We start from the raw sequence: 25,478 nt of genomic DNA on the forward strand, positions 1-25,478 counted from the left end.
GCCAAACAAGGGATAGTTCAAGAGTCAGGTCACCCTAACAGGAACGCCTCCCCAACTATCCCTATGTATCCCAACTCCTACATAGATAATGGAGGGTATTTCCTGACAATACAAAATTCCTGCACTGGCATACATGATTCCAGATGCCAAGTATCCACCCGTCCCTCCTTCAGCTGCTATCCATAATGCTATGCTGCGTATGCCTGGCGTGTATGGCACGGTGTTAGCACACCAAGGCTTTCATGGAATGGGGTGACATAGTAGACCATACCACACATTCTGACAGCAGCTGCCCGCCGCACCAGCTGGTGTCTGCCCTGATCAGCAATGAACAGAGCTATCGCCAGACACAAAGGCCATTTCTCCTGCCACACTCATTCAGGATTGCTTCGGGGCCGTTCATCAATGGTGCGGCTCTGTTCACTCACATCTGACTGCAGGCTGAATGCAATGTGATACTGCTGTATACCGCACAGATTGTGCTCTGACAGAATATACGCCTGATACCAGGGTCACCATACAAAGCTGTCTGCATCTATTCACACTGCACAATGTTACAGGCTTTTAAATCACTTTTTCCAAATTGCATAAAAATCTGATTTCGCTCTTCCATGTCCATCATATCCTGCATATAGCACACCAGCACCTAGGATAGAAGTCACAGGACAACAGCCTAGCACTATACCAATTCCTTATGGTATCATTCAGAATTCACAGGTTCAGGTTTTTTTGTGTTTTTTTTTTAATGCCGCAAAATCTAGAGTGGATTATATAAAGGGAATAAGACTCTGCCTTTTATACTTTATATCTTCTTGTACGATCTAAACCTAGCATCATAAACTGCATCAAAAAGCCTGATCAAAACCTGCAGATGTGAATATACCCTTATAAGGGGATCTGACACTAAAACTCTGCCTACATTAAACGTGGTTTTAATGCTTTGATGTATACGTCCCACTCTTAGGACGCAGATGGTAACAATCTGTACAACAGAAAACAGACTTCACACAAGGGTCAATGTCACCATAAGGAATGTGATATCACCAACCGGGCAGGAAAAAAAATCTGAGCCCTGCCTGTGTCCTGTACAACTTCTACATCACACAAATGGCTACAGGACAACAGTGATGTTACATATGTAGCAGAGCTGAGCGTGTCAAATGCGGATGAGACAAATTACGTAAAAATCTGATGATGTGATATACGGTAAGTGGTTTCCCATAGATCAGGAGCTAGAGCATGAATGTGCCTTAAGCGTTATAACTATATACATAAACAATAACCTACTCAGCTCTGCTACATCAGTAATGATGCCCTGTACACTTGTATGGTAAATCACATAATAAAATCAATTCGTAAAATCGTCCAAAATAGAATAAACAGGCTTAATAGATAAAATGAAGAGGATTGATAAAAGCGCCAGTCCAGAGCGTGCCATCTGTCTGCGGTGCGCACATTATTTAATCTACCCCAGCAGCAGGAACATCTGTATTTAGGAGAGGACTAATGTTTTGGTCTGAGCTTCCTGCGGGACGGAGAATCCAAACCACAAGTATAAAATCCCAGAAATTCATCAAGAACTGGCAAGATACTGGTAACCATGGTTTATACTGGGAGACAGTGCTAGGGGCTGATCTCACCCGCTATAGAGCTGGGTCACTACTGATGGAAAGTCTCCTCATCATCTCCAATACACACCTTCAGAGGTAAAGCAAAGTTATCAGGATGAGCCAATTTACCTTTTGTCTAAGCAGCTTATTGCGGACTCGTCCCCAGAGTCGGGCCCCGGTGTTGGCAGGACGTTTGGCCCCGGTGTCCTGTAGCCTGTCCAGGCAGCAGTGCTCCAGGTGTTCACACACGGAGTTTAGGTTGCAGTCTGTCTGCATGATCACCTCCGTCATGGCTCGCTGCAGGTAGTCAGCTCTGCTAAATTCTGTCACTTTACTCCTGAGTTCTCTCTGTGTCACCTTTCTCCAGGCACCAGGTCACCTGTATAATGTGAATAGCTTCCTGCCCCCCACCCACCAGGTTACTGCTCTCCTGGTGACTGTCACTCCTCATTCCTCTTGCACAGCCCCAGTACAAGCCTTTCTTGCACAAGAATGAATCAATTATATGAGATTCCGGTCAGCATGTAGTGAAATCACAGCCGAGACGAGACGTGCGATACACAATCCAGCCTGAAGCCTTCATACAAGTGTGCACAGTCTTACAAGCAAGGGGATTCAAAAGGCGGCCCTGTCTCCCTCCATACTCCTCCCTTCTACCCAGACTCTCCCCCTTACGTCTTAACCATTTGGATACCACTGCAGGAATGGACACTAATCCTTAACTTGTGGGTGACACCAAGGTCATTTGATAACTAAAAGAGGGTCAAAGATCCTGAAAGCTGATCTCACATGGACAGTCACTGAATGACAGCTCTGCAGCTTTATAATGGGGTCTCCTCTATAGTCCCTAGCTGTCGCCTGATAAGTGTTACACGTCATTCAGCTACTTCTTAGTTATATCCGCTTCTAAGTAAAGCTGGATTCTGACCTGAAGGACGGAAAACCCTAAAGGGCTATAACCCAGCTTTTCTACAATTTAGGTCACATGTACACAACAGTGGTTATATATAGATCTGTGGAAAACGGAAAGGACGGCATTGAAATCTTTATCTGTTGTAGTGTGCGTCAAAAATCGCTGGACAAAAAAAGTCCAACTATTTCACTAAACTGTTTCCGTTTTATAGACGGTGGACCCCATTATAGTTTATGGGGTCTGTGGGTAAACCAATGTTTAGCGTATGGGTTCTCCACTGGACCTGAACGACGGAGAGTTAAGGGAAAGTATGAAGCTAGCCTTAAAATGGTTATATGAATAGGTTATCAGTGTTTGACTTGTGGGGACCTCAGAACCTGCACAGATCAGCTGTTCCAGTAGCCACAACAGTGGATGGAGAGCAGCAACAGCTGAAGTCAGCAAGTACTTAGCAGGCGGCACCAGCTTGCGGCACCTGGAAGCTGCTGGAACAGCTGATCTGTGCTGGATCTGGGTGTTGGACCCCTACAGATCAGATACTGGTGACCTATCGACAGGATAGGTCATAAGTATGAAACACGTATTTGGGACTGGAAAACCTCTTTAAGCAAAACTTTAGAAGACCACATATATCCCCTGCTACCATAGTTTAGGCCCAGTTATATCCATGTTTGTACTTGTGCATGACGGATATATTGTCCATACAGATGCCATACTACGAGAGTCTTCTGCAGTGACATTACTATGGTAGATACATCAGTACCGCAGGCTGTGAGTATCTAGGCCCACGTACATGACATGTCAGCATGCAAAAGCAGAAACAGATACAATGGGAGACCCAAACATCTGCAGGAAGTGGTGAAGAATTTTAGAAGTAAAAGATGTATTTTATCTCCTTGCAGACTTACTGCACACGACACAACGTAAACCCAATACTGAAATTCTTTCAGCGGGACAAAGTACCTCTAATCGTGAAGAAAGTGCCTGCGCTGGGGTCACAGTCAGATGATGGCAGCTATTATGAGGTCAGGTTACCAGGAGGCCTCAAACTAAGTGTATTACTTTTCTATGGAAGAAATTTAATCCGGGTCCTTTAATCTCTCAGTCCCTACAAGTATTGACTATACTGGCGAAATTAAAAACTGTTTCCTACTGCAGGACGTGAAGACATTTTACATTCTCCAGACTTAACTTAGACCGGAGTCGTATTACATTGAGTTACAAAGAACTCGCCAGCATTCTGCCGCATCTAGCAAATTATATTGCTGATATCGGACAAATATCACAACAGCAAAACTGCGGCACAAAATAACCGGACTGGCTGCCGTCTTTTAATAGAGAAGAACTAGAGGTTTGTACTGCGCATAGACTTGTATTCACTCTACAGATATTTACCAAGATGGCACACGAAGACTCACTGGTGGCAATGGTCAGATTTTTTGCCTTCTACGAGCCATCACTGCAGCCTGGCTTGTTGTATCATTGTATCGCAGGATACGGTAGATTTCCCAGAAACACACCAATATGGCACTTACCGTAATTCACTAATTAATAATATTAAGCTACTAAAAATACCGGCGTTATGAAGGTATACAACGGTAAGATATAATGGATGTTTAGTTTAGAATATCTGTATATAAAAATATCCTGATCATCTAGGTAATAGGAGGATGTAACCAGGAACGTAAAGGGTTATTTCGATCACATATTATAAGGACATTCTATTAAATTATGATTGGTAAGGGGTCCGACCTCTGAAAATCCAACCGAGCAGCGACATAGCTACATTCACTGCTATAGAGCTGCCGAGACTGTAATCTTTGGCAGTGCCCACAGCCCCATAGATGTGAATGGAGTGCGGGTCACACAAGTACACTGGTCTTCCATTAACACAAAGGCCTTACAGGGACTTTCATTCCTGTGTTCTCCAGATCAGTTGGATCGCCAGCGATTGGATACTTATCCCCTTATTCTGTGGATAGGGGAAAAGTGTCCTTAATGGCACAACCTCTTTAAGGGCTCGTTCACACGGGGCAAGAGGGGGAAGATTTTGGTGCTGAATCCACCTCCTCACAATGGAGGTCTATATAGACAGCTAGCGATCTTTTTTCCGTGAGCGGCATGTTGCCCTTTCTTCAGGCGGATTCTGCGGCTGATTCACCCCCGGCATCCACCTTGCGGCAGCACCTTCCGGACTAGGCCCATTCATTTGAGCCTACTCCGGAGGGGGAAGCCGCAACTGTCAGAAACTACAACAGTCGTGGCAGGCACATTTTGGTCCAATTCTGATGCAGCTTCCCGCATCAGAATTAGGACCTAAATACACATCCCGCGTACCGTGTGAACTAGCACAAAGGGTTTCTCTATCCAACTTAGAAGTGAAAGTCTTGTCTTGATCAGTTGCCAATGGACATGACCATAAATGCAGGACGTTTCCACGGTCTAGAAGTTGTCAGTAACCCAGCCATGATTTCCTTATTGTGGACATGTTATCAGCAAGAGACACCGTTACATGAGAAGATAACCTGGCTGGGCCCAGAACATAGTTCCTGTATTCATGGTCATGTCCATTGGTAACCGATCAAGAAAAGAGACTGTCACCACTAAGATGGTTAGAACAAATCTTTAATATGCTACAAAATGTTAAATTATTTCTATTTACAAAAATGGTTTTGTAACTTTTCACTGCCAAATTTAAACATTTTAATGGGAAAACTTTAAGAAAAATCGTTGTGAAAAACTACTATTATATATTCTCGAGCTTTCACTTTTCTTCTCTGGTGCTGGGAAGTTTTTCCATTTTTGTTGAAAACGAAACAAGAACAAACATGACATGAATAAGGCCCATAATATCACGGCTCCCTGAAAGTCCCTGTTAGTAGTCGGAGACTCTGGACTGATTCCCGCTATACCTTCAAGATACCTTATGGAAAAAACATTGGTAGTTTCCAAGCCTATAATAGTTAAATGTGTTCCTGAGCAGACGCACCCACACAACTAATCTCATTTCCTAATACTGAAAGGCTTTGTCCTGTGTAGACATGCTCCGCACTACTACGCAATAGTGATGAACAGGGCAATGGCTGGAAAAGCCATTTGGGTTAAGCAGGGGGTGGGTGATGTGAAGTATGGCAGCGTACCGTCCTAACACATGGAAAGTCTATGTTTTGTAGCTTATACAGAAGTTTCTTAATATGCTTCTTCCAGGTAACTTCTGAAGAAGCCTCCGGAGTAACACATGGAAAAGCGATTAGGTTTCATCAACACTGAAAATATAGAGGTCCGCGGGGACAATATATCTCACTGGAAACACAAACACACACTAGTTCTCATGCACGTCCCAAGAGCACTGAATCTATTTACTAATTATTAAGAAGGATACTAAATTAATGGGAATTTTGTTACATTATCATAGTCACATCAAAGGTCTAGGCAGATGTTATTATAGAAGATTATCCTCCACCTCCAGAGACAAATTTCACTATATTTCCATACTCATCCCACGGGTTCCAGATTAATTGTCGGATAAGATACAGATCTGACAAAAGTAACAATATAGGTCAAATATATAGAAAACCAAACAAGTATGATGATGTAGTGCGACATCTTTATCAAGACTGGTGAGTGGCTTCAAAGTCAGACATAAGACAGGACAATCCGTACAAACTCTTAGATGTCTTATCTGGAAGCACATATGGCCGGCAGATTAATTTGTGTCCTATCACACAGCGCCGTCCGCTCGGCCGTTGATGAAGTATTTCAGATTGCGCTCACACACCCACGTACGGCTGAGACTACTGTGCTGTATGTAACTGTACAGTATGGAAGGTTTCTCTGCATGCGTGTCAGGTGTGAACAACACACATAACATTCTTCACTTGTCTTTCTTGTACAAATGTTTTCTGTATTGCAGAACAGAAGGATTTGCCTGGGATACAATAAAGCATTGTCTGGGGATTACCTTCTAATTGTCGGGTGTACTGGAAAAGACCTGAAGCGGAGCCAAGAACAGTTTCAATGCCCAAGGTGGTCTGCTCAGTGCGATGTTCAGCACATATGAGGATCTATATCTATACCTTCTACCTTACATAAAGGGCTGGTTCACATGGAGGAATTTGGAGCTGATTTTGAGGCAAATTCCACTTCAAATCAGCTTCAAATTATGGCTTTTTTTTAAAAAAAAAAATGCTTCTCAACATGGCCATGGGTTCCACAGGGCTGATTTGGAGACAAGATTTGTGGCAAAAGATAGTCTCGTATTCCTCTCCAGATTGTGAAACTTTCTTACATTACGGTTCACACTAGCGCTTTCTCTCCATCATTTGGGTCCGTCAGGGAACCCTAATGACAGAGAGCCGGACCATTAAAACAGCAATTCTACAAGGAGCCCGGCGGACCCTATTGACTATAAAGGGGTCCATCGGGTGGTCTCCATTTTGAAACCGAAAATGACAGACTTCAACGCAGATGTGAACCCAGTCTTAAATAGTTATTAGAACTGTGATACAAACACTATACACATGATATTAATTTATTATCTGGAAATATTTGGTTTTAAGCTAATCACTTTTTAAGTGTCTTATTTGTATGGCCAACCATTTACTGCCACTATACATATGAAACAACGCTATATGGTGACATTGGTCATGTGGCCAGTTAAATGTGTACTATTAGTCTGTGACTTGCTGGGGCAACTTTGTAGATAGTTGTGATTAAATGATCCTACTGCTTTGTGACTCCATGGTAAGACACTAGAAAATATTACCAGTGTGGTCACATTCCCATTATACAGTCTTTCAGTCCCCAGTACAATTTAATGGAGGTAGTAGTGAGGCACAAATCAGCTAGCTCCTCCATCCCTTCAGCTAAATGGTGCGCAGAGATAATAGCTGCCCCTGTCTTCCCTTCTCACCCCCTCAATATCAAGGTTAGAAGACAGCCTATCGAAATCAGATTTGCAGGGGTCACACCCCCAGCACCCTTACTGATCAGCCAACTTAAGGGGCTCCCTGCATTATTAACCAGTCACAATGATGTGACCTAATGTAGTAACTTTAAGCACGGCTGGATACTGTCTTCTATAAGGCAGAGGAACCAGGGGACTAATAAGATGGAGGGCTGACTTTCCTTGCTCTGGTGTTTTGGGATACGTATTGTTTCCACCATGTATGTCTTATACACATACAGCTGCCTCCACAGCCACCTTTCATGGGCCTGGATTTTCTGCCATTTGTGATACCAGCTTCTGAATGTAACTGATAACAGCGGCCTTGGCCAGACAAAACCTCCATGGTTCTTCAGCTGGATACATTTTCCTTCTGAAGCCTTGACAAAGAATGGATTGCCAGGCGGCTCAATCCAGCGTAAATAAAGGAAGAGATAAATCTCATTTGTTCAGGGAATCTGCTTATACGGCTGAGAATAGAAGATTTAAAGAAATGAGGGAAACCATCAAATGAAGCTATTCCCCGCTCATAGCAAATGTAATGTAAATGTAGAGGGATGGGCACACGGTGCCAGCGATGCCATGTCTGCACACAGGGCTTCAGGAGCACATAGTCTTTGAGGTGTACATATTAATATATTATACATAGATACTATCTATATAGCCAACCTAAATAATGTAGAGGTGATTCATTTGTTAGTTTATCTATATAGCAGTAGCCTCTCTGACACACTGCTCCAAATCCTCTGCAAAGACAGACCTAAATGATTGAAGGGATGACCCATGAAAGCACCTTATCACCTATATGGGGGGTGGTTAGGGGATAAATAATTTGTGTGGGCAAACCTGCCGCTACCACTAGACGCTGCCAAGGAGATTACTGGATACTGGTCTGTAATTAAAGCGTTAAAAGGAATGTATAGTTTTTTTTTTGTTTTTTTTTTTAATTAAACCAGATATTGAAATATATCACCGTTTTGATCTTTTGACTGTAGATTTTTCTGTTCTTTGTACATGATTATGAGGGCGGCCATTTTGCCTGAGCGTCTCCTCTGTTAACAGCACTTAGTGATCTGCTTTACAGTATAGTCATGGCCATAAGGAGCAATAGTCTGGAGCCGACTCATCATATGGGACAATTTTCTAGACATGATCTATGCAGAGACTGGGAGTAGATAACATGTGACATCATCTACTGTTGGTTGGGGATGAAAAGATGGGTCACAATGGGTGATATCTACAGAGGTATGAACTTCTATTGTGATAAAGTCTGACTTGGTTGTGTGATGAGGTGACCTCTGCAATGAAAACCACTACAGTATTAGCGCTAGTTCACACGGGGCTAGGGACAGCATATTTTGGTCCTGATTTTGACGCGGAACAGTCGTGGCTTCCCGCTCCGGAGTAGGCCCAAACTTATGGGCCTAGTCTGGAGGGTGCTGTCGCGAGGCGGACGCCAGGACTGCATCAGCCGTGGAATCCGCCTGAAGAAAGGACAGCTCGCTTTTTTTTTTTCCGTGAGCAGGAACAAACCGCTACATAGACCTCTATTGTGAGGGGGCGGATTTTTAGGTGGATTCGGCGTCAAAATCCACCCCCTATTGCCCCGTGTGAACGAACCCTTAACAAGTGTTAGGCTTTAGTGGACAAAGTGAAAATTGCTAAATATTGTGCTTTATTTTTTCAATATTAGCACGTATCACCTATGCTGTATACTCCCTCTATATACCAAAACTGATCATATAACTCAATGTCTATGTCTGTAGCTTTAATAATAGGAAAATAAAGTTCCAACTACTAGTGAGATGGATTAAGATATTGCTCCTTTTTCCTATGTAAATTTTTTTGGATTTGCTTATTTTGCACATTTTAACTCTGATTTAATCAGTATTGTAATCTTTTCTATTCTTATATGGTTGCATTTATTTTCCGCATCTCCATTCCTTTTTTTTTTTCTTCTTTACTTTTTGCAAAATGAGATTGGATTCCAGCAGATGGATTGTGAGATTATAAACCCAGCGACAACCAGGCCTGAAGTGTGTGAATAGATTCTGAGCACATATCTGAGAAAACTTCCCTGGTTATCAGATAATAAATAAGACCAAGTTTACATTAAGAGGTCAATTTTCATTCTGTATTTCATAACCAAAAACAGGAACAGATCTCAGCAGAGGCAGCAAGGAAAATATCCCCAAAGGAAAAGCTTGTGAACGCTTCACTTGTTACCTCTGCTGGGATCTGCTCCCATTTTGGTTAAAATAGATAGTGCAGCGCCAGGACCGGTAATACATACAAGACCCAAGACTGATAATACAGGGGATAATGCATTGCGGTAAGCAGATATCTGAATATTGCCTCTATTACAATACCAGGGATGTGGAGTCAAAGTCAGGACCAGTCTGAGTCAGGAAAAAGTCTCCGACTCCAGCTTCAAAGTAAAATGATTATTTGTTATTATTTTGCAATTATTATTATATAATTAATCAGACAAATAGATTGTTACATATGTACGTTTGTAAGAATTCAATCTTGGTCTTTTTACTGAATTGGAGGAGCTTTACTGTTTCCGTCTTATCATGGTTGTGAAGGAGTCAGAGTCAGGCTATGGAAAAATAAAGGAGTCAGTGTGGTGGTTTGGCCACGGCCCTGCACAATGTGTGTCGGAAGACTTTTGCCCACTAAATAACTCCCACTGCTAGGTAGAGAGATAAAAAACAAACAAACATGTGGCCATTCATGTCTTTTCTTACTGAGAAAGACCAGCTTTAGACCTCATGAGCATGACCGAGTGTGCATCCGATGTGGGGCTGAGGTTGCAGTGGAATGCCAATGACATCTGAGTGTTATCCAAGTGCATTCACGTCTATGGGGGCTTCCAATCCTTTCCAACACCACTAAGCTGGATAGAGCAGGTCCTATTCTGTTCAGTGTCATCGGAACGGAACAGATCAGAAGCTTCCATGGATGTGAATGCACTTGCATGATACTTGAGTGTGTCATCCAACTGTATTCCGCTGCAAATTTAGCCCCATATCAATTCAGCCGTGAGCATGGACTCAATCTAATGTGCAAAAGAGATGGCAAGTGCCTTAAAAGTGGCCCCAATCATCCTTCTTGGGCTTATTTGGCTGTGTTCACAATTGCCTGTGTTATGGGGATCGGTGTTGAAATCTTCAGGCAGGCACACTTGCTACTGTGAGCACTTGCTCCACGGATGTATTGTTCATACACCACAACCATCAATCCGAAAAGCTAGCAAAGGGCCCAGGAGAAGGGTGCAGCTATAGTGGGTGTTCCCTCTGCAACATAAAATATACCACTACTTTAAACGGTACAAGGTAGGGGCTCCATTACAGATACTGCACTGGGACCCAGTAGATTCAAGTTAAAAGGGTTGTCCCATCACAAGGATCCTATCTATACTGCTTGTTAATGTGGATGTAAGACTTTTCCTAAATACACTGCTTCAGCAAAACTGCTTTGTTTGTCCACTATCTTACTTTATTCAATTCATTGTGGCCACAGCCCTGACTTATCTGCTCAAAAGTCAAGTGATGTATCTGCTGCTCTCAGGGGAGAGGGAGGAGGGGCTAAGTGCAGGGAGCGAGCCTGTGTTTCTAGCTATTCCTGTGTCTACACCAGGTGACCTAGCTTCCTGTTAGCAGATAGGGGAGAGGAGCTGCTTTCATTTCTTCTGTTCTCCCAGTTATCAGGCTAGCTAATTCAATTGTGTTCATTATGGCAGACACAGGCAGTCTCTGTATGTAACACAGAATGGAGTTGCTCCTGCCTGTACTTCATAGTCCAATATTGCGCATATGGTGTTATTTGAGGACCTTTGATGACATCACAGACCCTTCAGCCGCCCCATAGGATCACGCTATGCGGTGGGCGGAGCTTCACATGAATTGGGGGCGGAGCTAAACGGCAGGTTGCATGTGAAACCCCGCCCACCAAATGACGCAATAAACCAGGAAGAAAGAAGATTTTACAGCAGTGAAGACTGGTGAGTATGCGACGTGGAATACCCCTTTAAACCTCTGTCCTGAAGTGTACAGGAGATGGATGTATTGCAAGTGCAGCATATCTGTAAAGCCATTGCCCTAACCAGGAAACAAATTGGTAAAGGCTGGTGCCATCCATCATGGCCAGGAGGGAAGTGCTGGGCATGGTTTATGAGCCCAGGGCACTTGCCAAGCTTGGAATCAGCCTCAAGACATTTGCCACCTAATTTGCATACCAGATTAAAGTTGATAACTCAATAAGTAAAAAGTCAATAAGTAATCTCTGCAATGAGTGGCCAAAAAAGTGTGTCTGTCATGAATTTATAAGTCCCCTACAAAGTTCTGGTAGTCATCTGGTAGGCATAAGTCATCTGACGGTTGCTTTTAAGTTCTGATGTTGGTAAAATCGTGTACTAACAAATAAAAAAAAAAGCACAAAACTGACAAATATGTCGCAGCTATGCGATTGTGAAAATGAACTCCACATTTGAAAAAACCCAGCAGAAGAAATGCCCGTAAGCCACATCTGCTTCTCATCGCAGGCCCCATGTCCCAGATGGGCCAAAATCAGTAATGGCAGAGAGGGAGGCCAGAGAGGCTTTGGCAGGAACCAGTCACAGATCTCCAGAAAGTATGCGGCATACAAATAAGCCATCTCCTGGGACCTCGGCAGAGTATAACACCCAACAGCCTCAGCCGTTTTCCACACCATATAAAGTGAGTGCCATTGTGAAATCTCCAGGCACACACTTAAGATAAAGGCTGAGAAGCTGGACATACTTAGATCAACCACTTTATCTCTGGACAAGGTCGACCCATTAGGGGGCGTTCACACTACCGTTGTTGTCCGTTATGAAGGTGTCCGTTTAAAAGAAAAAAACGGACATCTATCATAACGGACATTAACGGACACTAACTGATGCTAACTGATGTTAATGCGTCCGTTTTTTTAACTGATCCATTTAATGGATCAGTTAAAAAAAACGGACACATTAGTATCAGTTAGCATCAGTTGGTGTCCGTTTTTTATACTGTCCGTTTTTTCTTTTTTGCTGTTTATGCTTTCTGAGCATGTGCAGAAAATAAACGGACAGAAAAAAACGGACTGTAACTGATGGCCATCAGTTACTGTCCGTTATATGTCCGTTGCCCATAGACCTCAATGTTAAATAAAAAACGGACACTTTCTGTCCGTTTTTTCAAACGGACAAAAAAATCCTGCATGTGTGATTTCTCTGTCCGCTTGAAAAAACGGACATGGTTGTTAACGGACCCTTAAGGACACAAACGGACACAAACTGACAACAGATGAAATCCCATTGAAATGAATGGAAATTGTAACGGACACAGCTAGTGTCCGTTGCTAAAATCTTGAACGGACAGTAGCAACGGACACTGCAATCGGACACCAACGGTAGTGTGAACGCCCCCTACATCTTTATCTAGTTAGCTTTAAGGGGAACCTGTCACATTGAAAATGTAGCCCGATGTGCAGGAGGAGCTGGGCAGATTGATAGAGAGTTTATTAGAAAACTTCCACTATATCTAGTCATTTATTAAAGGGGATGTCCACAAACTGGTCATTTTTAGGCTAGGCCATAAATACGTATTGGAGGGGGCTCCTGCACTGATCAGCTATATGGGGCAGAGCCGAAGCCCATACTATACACAGCATAGGAAACAGCTGTCTGCGGTCCTTGTATAGTGGCTGGATTATAGTGGTCTCATTCTGCTTCAGTCTGACAATAAGCCATACATCACACAGATAGACGGGACATGCTGGGAGTAGTAGTTATGGAACAGTGAAACGCAAACCCTCCCTCCTCTCCCCAAAGGATTGGGGAATCCTCTAGGCCTATACAACTTGGATAAGAGCAGTGTTTATTTGCTCAGTGTTCACACAGACAGAGAGGCCGGAGTTGTGCAGTTGTTTGTTTAGCTGAATGTGGAGTAAAGTAGGAAAACAGTGCAGGATGAATGTAGCACACTGCGATCCTATAACCCTGCAAAGCATTAACATTCCAGCAGAGTGAGCGGAAGGAGCGAATAATCTGCCTGCTGTAATGTGATAAAGACAGGGAAACACACGGCCACTGACTCCTGCCAGGGAGGAGGAGGGGAGTAAAGGTGCGCCCTTGTTACCTGGCATTTCATTGTGCACTGGTATTAAAGAGGACCATTCACCATAATCCCTATAACATAATTCAGGAGCATCTATTCTTATAACTCTGAGCTGCTCCTCTGTTATTCCTCCTACAAATGTATAAATCATTTGACAACTAAGTGTTACCATCTCGCTTGTCAAATGGAGAAGTGAAAGGGTCTCTTTAAAGGTATGTTCACACAGCTGAATTTGAGGCCGATCCCAGCGAAATGAATGGTAGACAGATGATTTTGTGTTTAGCTATCGAAAAAATGAAGCGCCAGGATTGATCCTCAGGCGGATTCTGCCTGATAACTCCCATGGAAGTAACACTTTGATGGTGCAGAATTTACAGATTCTGTGGCAGAATCAGCTTCAACTTCCTTAGGGTCAGTTCACATGGAGTTTTTTGCAGGCGGATTTTGACGCGGAATCCGTCTACAAAAAGGCCTCCCATTCATTTCAATGGGGGTCACTCGCTTTTTTCCCCAGCTAGCGGGAAAAAGAAGCGACATGCCTTATCTTGCCACAGATTCCACGGCTGAGACAGCCACGGCGTCCACGGCTCAAAACTCACTCTTGATTAGGCCCATTCATTCAGGACTAATTAGGAGCGGGATGCAGATGCACTGCATCATCATCCCGTTGCAGAAGGCTGCACAGAGAATTCCCACGGCTTATGCTGAGTATTTTCAGCGTGCACAAATTCCCAAGTAAGATACATCTAGAAGCAACTCCTCTAAATATGGATTTTATAGTAGATCCAAAATCCTGTGACAATAATCTTATTATGTTAATATTGTGGTCAGTTAGAAATGCACAAAATTAGATAAAAGAGAACATTCTGGCTATCTGCAGCCACCACTAGGGGGAGCTCAGTGCATAGTGAGTTATTACTGAGTGCAATGTAAAACTTAAACTCCCTCTAGTGGCCAATGCAGGTAGTCTGAAGGTTTTTTTTTTTTTTTTTAAATCGATGACCATAAGGAGAGTTTGAAGCTTTGTAACAGAAAAACAGAACAGTATAAAGATAAAATGATAAATATCGAACATAATTCAACAACTAATATTGAAGGGTGCATATTCACTTTAAGACTAAGAACCTATATTAGGGGTGTTATTTTATTTAGATAGTTATGAGACATACGCTTTGAGTTTAAACTCTTGATACCGACGGCTGCCCTGTTTGCTATTCATCTACATATTTGGAGCCTATTTCTGCGTCCTCCTCCTTTGCATTGTTATGCTGTATTTTTTACAACTATACTGTATAGGTGTGTGTGTGTATGTGTGTGCACAACAAAACAAACAAGTAAGTGGCACCTGCTACATGTAAAAGACCAGCAGTGGTCAAAGGTGTGTATTCACAAAAATAGGTGCATGCAGCCACCCACTGAATAGCACTGACACAATACAGATCTCTTCTATTATCTCCCAGACATGTTATATAGCGTGACTTGCATCTTCATGTATTAAGTATTTTAACGTACTGTTCTTGTGCTAAAGTATTAGATGACGGGGGACCACCGCAAACAACAGCCTGTATAATACTCAGAAGGGCTGCCAGAATCTGGATGACATCAATAGGCATTATTATGCCAAGTTATATCCTCTGGCTTTTTATAATGCAAGTGAATGTGTTCACCATAATTCTGTGCTGATGTGCCAGGAAAAATAGTATGAGCCATCCATAGGTACCACCATACAGATCCCAGTCAGGACAGAATAGCTGAGCTTTTCCTGGGGCAGTAGTCTACTTGTTGCCCCCATGCTGGCAACAGGCTGCAGTCTATGCAGGAAGTCTATAAAATGCTCTTATGGGTCATTATAAGTCAATAGGGGGGTCACAGGACAGATGTGGCACTGCGAGAACTGCTGAACCCTTAGATACCCTTTCAAGTCGATCATCAAGGGCTGGTAATCTGTACCAGGAGCCTGGGCTTGCACATACATATCTTTATATTGTTTTGACCAGTTACGTGTTTGACATATGGGATTCCACCTCTTGGATTTTTGCCACTATTCATATCTGCGTGTGGGTCTATGGTTGTTCTTTCACAACTTTGCCTGTACCCACTATAGACAAGCAAAAACAGGCAGCTCTCCAAAGTAAGTCCAGTGAAAAAGTGAGGTACTTTATTAACAAAGTCCAGGTGAAGTTTGAGTCCCTAATCTTAAACCTCTCTCTAAGAAACACTCTGGATTAGGGGCTTAATAGGAGTCATCAGAACCCTGAATCAAACAGTGAATTGGTGTCTCTGTTTCTGACATTTTGTGTTTTTGTTGATATGCTGGTACAGTTTGTATGGTTGTAGAAAAGGGCTCGATCAGCAGCTAAGATTTTAGGGGGATCAGGAAGGTTGTAGACAAGGTCTTGATGACCAGATAAGATTTTAGGGGATCAGGAAGGTTGTAGAAAAGGCCTTGACAGCAGCTAATATTTTCAGGGAACAGGAGAGTTGCAAAAAAGGAGCTTGGTAGAGCAATGAAGCCCATTATGCACAAAGCGTACCACCACCCAACACCATAAATCTGTGAGAGCCCCTCTAGTTCCCGGACACCCACATTTCATACAGCTAATGGCTTACACTGAGATTATATGAATATCATCACACACTTCCATATTAAGCCTTGTACTTATTACAGAGGAAGCACACAAGCCACCCATGTCGCCGCCCTCCTCTACATACATTACTATGTCAGCCCCCTCAGCACCATCAGAAGACTGGCAGCGAGAGCACTTAGTCTAAACAAGATTTTATAGGGCTGGGGAGAGGTCAGGACCCCAATCTGTGTGCATAACAGCATGGCGCAGAGGGGGGCAGAGATGACAGCTGTGTCAGTGAGGAGGACAGTATGTTGTCCCATCATGGAGTGCAGAGTCTAGGCACACGTACCTCACATACAGGGACACATGGTGAAAGGCCTGCTCATTACTATCAATGGACCACCAGTGATGGCCAAGACCTGTCAACTAAGAGCACACAATATGCCATAAACAAGTAAACGACAGGTCTGTCATTGAGATGACATAATCATTACATCATGTGTCACCTTGAAGAAAAGACCCAGCCACCCCCTAGATATCACTATACCCTATATACCGTAATGTGTCTGCAGGAAGAATTGGGATTGCTGACTCAATAACATGAGCAGACATTCTTGACAATTCATTAAAATGTATTCAAATGAATGGGCAAAGGGTAAAATCTGACATTTTCCAAGGGCACGGTGAGGCCTGATGTGTGTATTGATGCATATTGTGTGCAGAGCATCCACCAAGAAGTACAAGGCAGTGTTATACTAGAATTTACAATATCTCAGCTTTACATACATAGACGGATTAGTAATAACACAGGTTTAGGCTGCATTCACACTGCGCTCAGTACATCTGCTTTCCCCACAGACAGAGGACATCAGAGTACAGAAACTTTCTAGGAAATGTGTTGAGTAATATTTCTCTTTTCCCTGTGCGCTAATCTGCTCTCATTTTTGAGGAAAAAGACAGCAGATCTCTGAGGTATAAAGGAGAATTCATCAAACCTCCTACGCCAGAAAAAGTGACAGATTTTTGTACAAGACCATTTTTGTGTCTGTGCCATATACAAGGGTTGCACATTATGAAGCATGTCCTATTTTATCTGCATTTGTGGTGTGGATGAGCCCATTATAGTCTATGGGCATGTGCAGATTGCGATGAAGCTACGGACGTTGCGTTCTGGTGACAGACTCCCTTTACTACACCACGGCTGCTTAGCTGTAACTCCTTCAGGTCTGTCCCTGGCCTGAATCTTTTTCAGAAAATGTCTTAGCAGGAGGGTGTGTGGTCTCATATACCCCAAAAAGTCACTATAATTTACTCCAGAAACTGTGTGGTCCGCAATGCATTAATACGTCCCTCTACATTGAATTCGATGCATCTCACTCCAGTACATCAATGCAGTGTATGCAATGCCCATCTAGACGTGTCCCCCCATTGAGTTCATGTAGCCTTACGCTAGGGGTCACATTAATATAGCGGTAACACACGACTATTCACTATAATGGGGTCCGTCATTCTAAAACAGAAACCATCAAATGAAAAAGTCCTCTGTGCAGTATTTTTTCCCTCCACCAATTTTCAGGTGGACATTGTGACAGACTCAACTCCGCTGTGAATGTGAACGCAGCCTTATAAGTCATATAGAAAAGTCTGACTACTCAGAACCCCAAGTGTGACCAAGAAACTTGAGATATGAGGTGTTGCATAGAGCTGTACTACAAGTGGAGGACTATATCGTCCAGAATTGGGAAGCAATGTGGTAACTGGTCATTTATTCCCAATGTTGATTTGTGCGCTATAAAAAATATCTATTTTTCATTCCTAGACAGATTTACCAATGTGATTTTGCTGGTTAATATTAACATTTCACATTAGTTCTGTATACAGCTAAGTAAGAACCCCCCTGTGTAAGTATAGGGTTAGCAGCACGGGTATATTGGCATTAAAGGGGTTTGAGCCAATTCACTATTTGTACTTATCACATGTGTACAGCGGCTATGCTTGGTATCACAGCTCAGCCCCTTCACTTGAATGTGACTGAGCTACGTTTAGGTCATGTGAGCAACGAACATGGCATCACATGGCCTGTGAAGTGCTGCTGTCATTTCATGGGGGTCTCAGGAGTCAGACCCCCAAGGATCTTCTTATCCTAAAAAAATTTAAATGTCCTAAATTAAAAATTTTTTTTTTTTCCTGGATCGGTCAGCAATTGCTGGGAGTCCAATGCCTAGTATCCTGCTGATCTGTAGACTGTTACGTCTGTTGCTCCAGAACAAAACTGAGTTCAGTACCCAAAGTACAGCGCCACAGACTGCACAGTGGTCATGATTGGTTACTGCAACATTCTCCCATTTACTTGAAACCCTCTATAAATACAGATGTAGCAGAGTTAACCTGAACTTCTGCAATTGGTTAAACTGCTGCAGTCCGATATCTTATCACAGCAGACAACAAAATACAATGAAGAGTCATTGGAAAATTGTTTTCCTAATAATTTGTCATTGTTTCCTTTGTTGTCACCTGTGATAAGTTATCAAGCTGCAGAAGCAGGACATTGATGCTGCAAATATGGAATCCTGTTACATTGGCTGATGTCCGAGTAACAGTTTTCTCACATACAGTCAGTATCAAGTAAATGTTCTGTAAAAGGATCTACTAAGAGGTGTCCAGGCATCTCCTCAATCTCCGCTGTGAGGATACAGATTGTACTTTTCTCTGCTCAGGGATAGCAACCATGTCCAAGACGCTCATAAAAAAACACTTAAGCAGCAGCAGCGCTTCCTGATGTGCCACCTCCTGCGTAACAGTGTGCACGTGGCTCACCAGACAAGTATGTAATGAAATGAGGCCAAGATACCACAGGGGGGATCATTAATCATACGGTGCCAGGCACAGCTGTGGCCCCCTGACATGCCGCTCCTCTCCTGCCTACTGGACAAGACATGAGGGGGATGATGAATATATATAAGGTGTGGCCAGCTGCGGCAAGGGATATGAAGGGAAAGCATAACAGTGTATTCAGACAGTGCAGTTAGGTGCAGCGTACATTTCTTTGCATTGATGCTAGGTTCACACTAGCGCTGGCTTTCCTTGGCTCATGTCCATTGATGGGAGGACCCGAAGAACAGAGAGGCGAACTGTAAGGGTAAGTTCACACGATGTAACGTGCCGCGTGATCTGGCACGTATACGGCGTGTGAGAGTTTGCGCGCCGTAAACGCTCCCATTGATTTCAATGGGAGTTAGGATCGTATACGCCACGTTATTTTGCGGCTGCAAAATAACGCGGCGTATACTATCCTAAGGGTGCGTTCACACGGAGGAAAATGAAGCGCAATCTGGCACGTATACACGTGCCGGCAGATTACGCGCTCAAAATGCTCCCATTCATTTCAATGGGAGTTAGGAGCGTATACACCGCGTTATTTTGTTCCCGTGATTTTGCAGCCGCGACGTATACGCTCCTAACTCCCATTGAAATGAATGGGAGCATTTTGAGCGCGTAATCTGCCGGAACGTGTATACGTGCCAGATTGCGCTCCACTTTCCTCCGTGTGAACGCACCCTAACTCCCATTGAAATCAATGGGAGCGTTTACGGCGCGCAAACTCTCACACGCCGTATACGTGCCAGATCACGTGGCACGTTGCATTGTGTGAACTTACCCTTAAAACAGTGGTAACACAAGGAGCCTGGTGGACCCCACTGACTATAGTGACCTCCATCGTTTTTTACACTGAAAAAATCCTCCATGCAGGAGATTTTCCTCCACCGATTTGCCATGTGAACACAGCCTTAACAAAATTACATTGAAAAAAAAGTTGTTGTTTTTTTTTTTTTTCCAAAGATGCCGTTTTGATGTGTTGTCAACACCACCCAAACTGCACCATCTGAATATAACCTAAAGGTATGTTTATAGGCTGCAACAGGCTGTACATTGTGGCAAGTACCAGGTCCTGGAGATCAGGCCACAAGCGGTCAAACATTGACGGCCAATATGAACATTAAAGACCCTTTAAAGAGTTTTAATCCACTTTTAGTTACGTTTTCCCCAAATGTGAAGCCGCTTTTTTTTTTTTTACCTTCTTTACAATAGACAGTATACGTATAATAGACTGCATTGTCCCCTGGTTTATCAGGAACCCAATGCAGACGATAAAACTTGTACTGATATTACGGTATGAAATAAAACTTGGCTCTGCTACGTCTATTTTCGCTGTGAAAAGCTGCATCTGGTCCAGGGCTCTGCACAAAAATGCAGAATATAAGAGGTGCTCAGCTAACAAACCTGTATTTTATTTTGTGGATCAAAACCAGCTGCCACATCTACCATGAAGAATGCTGACCATGTAGATTCTGCACGTGGACGCTGGGAGAGAGGTTTTCATTGCATCATGTTCTTATACGTGTGTCACAAGTCACCAATGCCTGGAACCAGAGCAAAATTTCCTTCTTTTTTTTCCTCTTGGAGTGATGCCTAAGACTAGGACTGTTGTAGGTTACTGCTGTTCTATTGTATCCCTATAAGGGAAAGAGTGGTGCAACAATGACAAAAATCACACTGTGCCAAAGCCCTATCTAGTGTGAATAAATGTATGATGCCAAAATAAGATTATAATGTATAATAATGTATATTCTAATGCAGAACATACAAACACATACACACATTTTTTTCATTTTTAGGACTTTTTCTAATTCTTATATGTGGGCTAAAAATATGTGCACTTTATGTAACAGCGGCATGCCATTCCTATTATTCCTCGGGGAACTGTATGAATAAAGTAAAACTAAGCATTACCATCCCCCCACCTTGCAAGTTGGATGTGTGTATCACAGTCAAATCTGCAAACGTGTCTCCAAAATGTTGACTGATCCGCTTTATGTCCCCCAAAAATGTGCGCAATTTGACTGACTTGCCATTGTGCGACAATTTTAGGGGCCGTTTAGAGAAAGGAATTTGGACCAGCTCCAAACTACAACCAGAATCTGCCGCCCATTGTTTTTAATATGCAAAAATGGTGGACGAGTTCTGCAGGATCTTGGCGCAGATTTCGTAGCTGATTCAGCCGCAGATCCTGAAGAGCCTCATCGTCTCTCAGCGAGTAGACTTGTAGAAGAAGCCAAAGCTCTGCTTCAGCTGTTTGCCACAAGGACACAATTTGGAGAGGAATCTGGGGTGTAAGGCCGCCTCGAAATCCTCTTTGTAAGCTACAATTTGGCTGTGTCAGACTGAAAACAATAAAAAGAAACAATCACATTGTAGACAGATCACAAGTTGCCAACTATAATGGCAAAGTTGCGTAGGAGTTGTGACCAAAAATTCAGCAGGTTTGTATTTTTGGTGGTTTGCATGCTCAAATGTGACCACAATGACAATCATTAAATGTAATGTCACAGTGTTGTGCGGCGTTAGTCCAGGGGAAAGCAACCTTTGGCGCTCCAGCTGTAATAAAACTACAACTCCCAGCATGCATACTTGCTCTGCTGTTCTTGGAACTTTCATGGAAGGGAATGGAGAATGCTGAGAGTTGTAGTTTCACAGCAGCTGGAGTGCCGATGACCTCTGCAGAAGCCTAACATTCAAGAGGGTCAACAGTGCGTTCGCTCATACAGGTCATTAACACATCAGGAAAGTTGGAGACTTCTTGTCGGATAATTACGCTGTTCGTCAATGACAAGTATCATCATATGGCCTCTCAAATTGGATAAATTGTACAGTAGAAGGAAGGCCTGGCTTGAATTTTCAATATTAAAATTATCCTTCAGGACAAGGATGATGACTGTGCCTATCATTACCGCAGGTCTGGTGCATTCATCAGTCATGTGATTCATTAAAAGAGATTTTTGGAGGCCGATAATGACCCAGAAGGGAAGGGACTGATATAATTAGAAACATAAGGAACAGTAAGAATTGAAAACGTACGGCTTGTGACTTTACCTTCCCACATGAGCAGTCATACGTGACATAGCTGAGGGACTACCGGGAACATCTATCCAATTAATGACTGGCAAGTCAATCAAAGCCAGAGGGGTCTACAGCTCCGATAGGTCTATGACAGGGCATGGAAGGCTTGTATATCACTGCAGCTAACACAACACACGGCACGGGACATTCAAGGAATGTATACTGAATGTAACTCTCAGTTTTCTCAATAAAAAGCTGACACACTCATAACTAAAAAAAAAAAAAAGTCAACATAGGAAAAAAAATTTGCAATCGTCAATCTAAACCTTACACAATAAGGGGAAATTCACAGATTTGTTTAAGAAAATTTCTGTGACTGTGATTTCTCTTCTTCTACATGGGGCTTGCTGCCAAAAAAAAGGATATTCAGACGCAGGGCGCTGATTTTCAATCCCACAAAATTTCTTTTTTCTCAGTGATGAACTTTAGCACCTGACCGGTCAGGGTCTGAACACTGGGACCCCATCTGATTGCAAGAATGGGGGTCCCATGTTCCCACAATTGAATGAATTAATGGTCGAGCATCCTCACTGCTCCACCATGCCAAGTCTAAAGGATTGATGAAGATACAGAGGTGACCCTTCTACCTTTCCACTTGGCTGGATAAGGCCACATGTGTGTGTCACAAGATGAACAGCGTTCCAAGACAATATTACAAACACGTGTCCAGTGGAAAGGTGATGGGTTTCCATCTTGGGACAACCTCTGTAAGTATCAACACCAGGATCTGTGTAATATACGGTAGCTCAGCGTAGAGTAGTAGCACAGATCCAGCTATTGATACGCTGTAATATACATTGGTTATTGGTCTACTGGGATGTGCCCTGACCTGCATTGTGCAGTATATCATACAGAAAATGCTGAAATCTGCGATACGTGACCAGAAGACTCAACTCCCCAGGACGCTTTATACCAAAGTACACAAGATCAGTACTGGAAGCTATTTAGGGAAAGTGAGGCATGGCATGGCCTGGGAAACTTCTACAAAACCCAAAATAGCACTACAAAAAACAACAGGAACATCACCCACTTGTATCAATCACAACCCATTACATATCATATGACAGGAGCTCTAGCAAGAGAATCTGAGGTAAAGAGAAAGTAAAAACAACAACTAAAATCATAGTAATATATACCCAGAAGGAGAACCATGGCTTACATGGCAATACCGAGAGATCAGAGAGGAGGTGACGGCGACTTCCTGACAGAACTTTTCAATGGAAATGAATAATAGCTTGGAGGGATAAATCTCTATTACACAGCCGGCCTTTCCAGTAAAGTTACCAATGGGATTTCCACAGCTCAAATTTTTCCCTGCAAACTGCTGGTGTGCCACAGAAACTAAATGTCGCTAGAAATTAGTGGCCATAATTTATACGGGAGTATTCGTCACACTGAATGATCTTTGGGCGGTTCTAGCGCAGGGCAATCAAGTTCACAACAAAAAACACCATGGATTGTTACAGCAAAAGACTATCATGTGAACAGAGCCAAAGGGACAACAGCCATGCTGCCTTTGTCTTAAGGACATAAGAAGGGCTAACAAGCAAAAACTTAAAGCAGGTCTCAATCTACGACACCTCATTTTGGGATCCCTCTGCCTCCAAAGCCAAGGTGCAAGTGCATGTATACCTCCTACAGTGCCACCCTACTATAAGACAGGTGGTGAAGATATGATCCCAGAGGGGGGAGACCAGATTGGTGGGATCCTTGAGCCCCGTGTGAATATTAGCATTAGTGTTCCCACATGACTCCATGACCATGACTCAATTCACTTCCATGGGACTGATGGAGAAAGACAAGTTCATTGCTTCTTCAGTCCTATAGAAGTGAATAGAGCCCTACACATGAATAGCACCGCTCCATTCACACAGTGCGCTTTAGTGACACCATTCTCCTGATCAGTAGACGTCCCATCGGTCGGACCCCCAGCAATCCTGAGGTTAGGTGATAAATGCTGCTTGTGGATCAATCCCTTCAAATGAATTGTCCAAGATTAGAAAAACATGGCTGCTTTCTTCTTAATATACATCTATTAGTGGATTGTGCCTAGCATTGCAAGGCTTGTGTCTAGGATTTTAGCAGCAATACCACACATGACCCGTGGACAGATGTGACATTATTTCTAGAAGAAAGCAGCCATCTTTGTCTTACAACAGACAGCCAGTTTGCAGTCCAGACATCCAATATTACTAAGATCTATAAGAACCCAGGCTAAACATTTACTATAAGTCACTTACATCACCAAGGCCTGTTGTTATATGACGGGGGAGATAAGATCACTACACTAGTGATGAGAAGACACGTCACATCCTGGACATTTTCTCACAGTCGGCAGAGACCGCTCTGTAATTTCTGATATATACTGATACACAAGATGGATCATATTTTAGTGTAGTCTCAGACGTGGGAGCTGAGATCCGAGGACCGTGTTATGCTTTAAAGGCTTATCGCTAAGAAAACAGATTACAACCAACCAGCAAGAATAAATGGATTTCCATCTAGGAGCAGCTGGCCAGATGGAGACTTTTCTTAAAGAAAGAGACATCCTTCTTGTCATTGTGGAATTATACACAGAGTTTCCAGGTCGCTGGGGTGAATGTTCATTACTTTACTAGTGACAGGTTATCTCAAGGTTTATTAAAGCAACAGCTCCCTTATGTACCATCCGGTGCCAGCCCCACACTGGGCAAGGGACAGGATAAAATATTACCCTATACTTTATTAGTAAAACTTTCATCCCTCTGAGCATTGCACCTCCCTGGCTTGACCCCAGTTCAAGGGGAAGAGGTAATTATATAGGATATCAAGGGGCCTTGTATAGGGATCTGAGGGCTGACATGATCTCCTGCCAGGGAAGGAAGAAATTAACTTAGATGCATTCCTGCTTTCTCCCCAAAGATTTGCTGCCGAAGAGAAGGAGCATATAACACCCCCCAGAGTGGAATCGTAATGAGAACCATGACAATTATTACACATTTTATGCATTACATCACAAGAATCCGAGTTGTGGATAATAGTTAAGTACATAGCATAGAACATACCCAGAATGACAGTCATTATACAAGAATCAATCTCTTAGCAGCGTGCAAAGGAAACACTACTTCTAAGAAAGGCGCCCCCTACTGAGCCTTAGTGTATCTTTTACAGAAATAGTCAACCTTTTTTTTTTCTAGGAATTTCTAATTTATGAAATATTGAACAATTTTAACAAAACAGTGTCTGTGTTTAGATATTGCTATAAACATAAATACATGCCTCCTTCCTGTTCAGAAAATCCAATGTGGCCAGTGCTTGTGAGAAAAAGCCACTTCTAGCCACTTGTACAATAACAAGAATCACTTTGCTACCTGTGGA

General features: G+C 43.0%; 1 protein-coding gene across 8 annotated transcripts in view; it reads right to left on the reverse strand.

Annotated features, from left to right (window-relative positions):
* ABR (ABR activator of RhoGEF and GTPase) overlaps positions 1-25,478 on the reverse strand; it is a 265,327-nt gene that overhangs the window by 18,360 nt on the left and 221,489 nt on the right. The window contains exon 1 of one of the 8 annotated variants that reach the window (XM_075263748.1): positions 1,740-2,216. The exons of the other annotated variants lie outside the window; for them this stretch is intronic. Coding sequence (XP_075119849.1) covers positions 1,740-1,901 — 162 coding nt within the window. The 5' untranslated portion in view covers positions 1,902-2,216. Of the gene's footprint in view, positions 1-1,739; positions 2,217-25,478 lie in introns of those variants that run through there. 8 annotated transcript variants of the gene reach the window in all.

The sequence above is a fragment of the Leptodactylus fuscus genome, chromosome 2, assembly GCF_031893055.1.
Source record: "Leptodactylus fuscus isolate aLepFus1 chromosome 2, aLepFus1.hap2, whole genome shotgun sequence".
Taxonomy (NCBI): Eukaryota; Metazoa; Chordata; class Amphibia; order Anura; family Leptodactylidae; genus Leptodactylus; species Leptodactylus fuscus.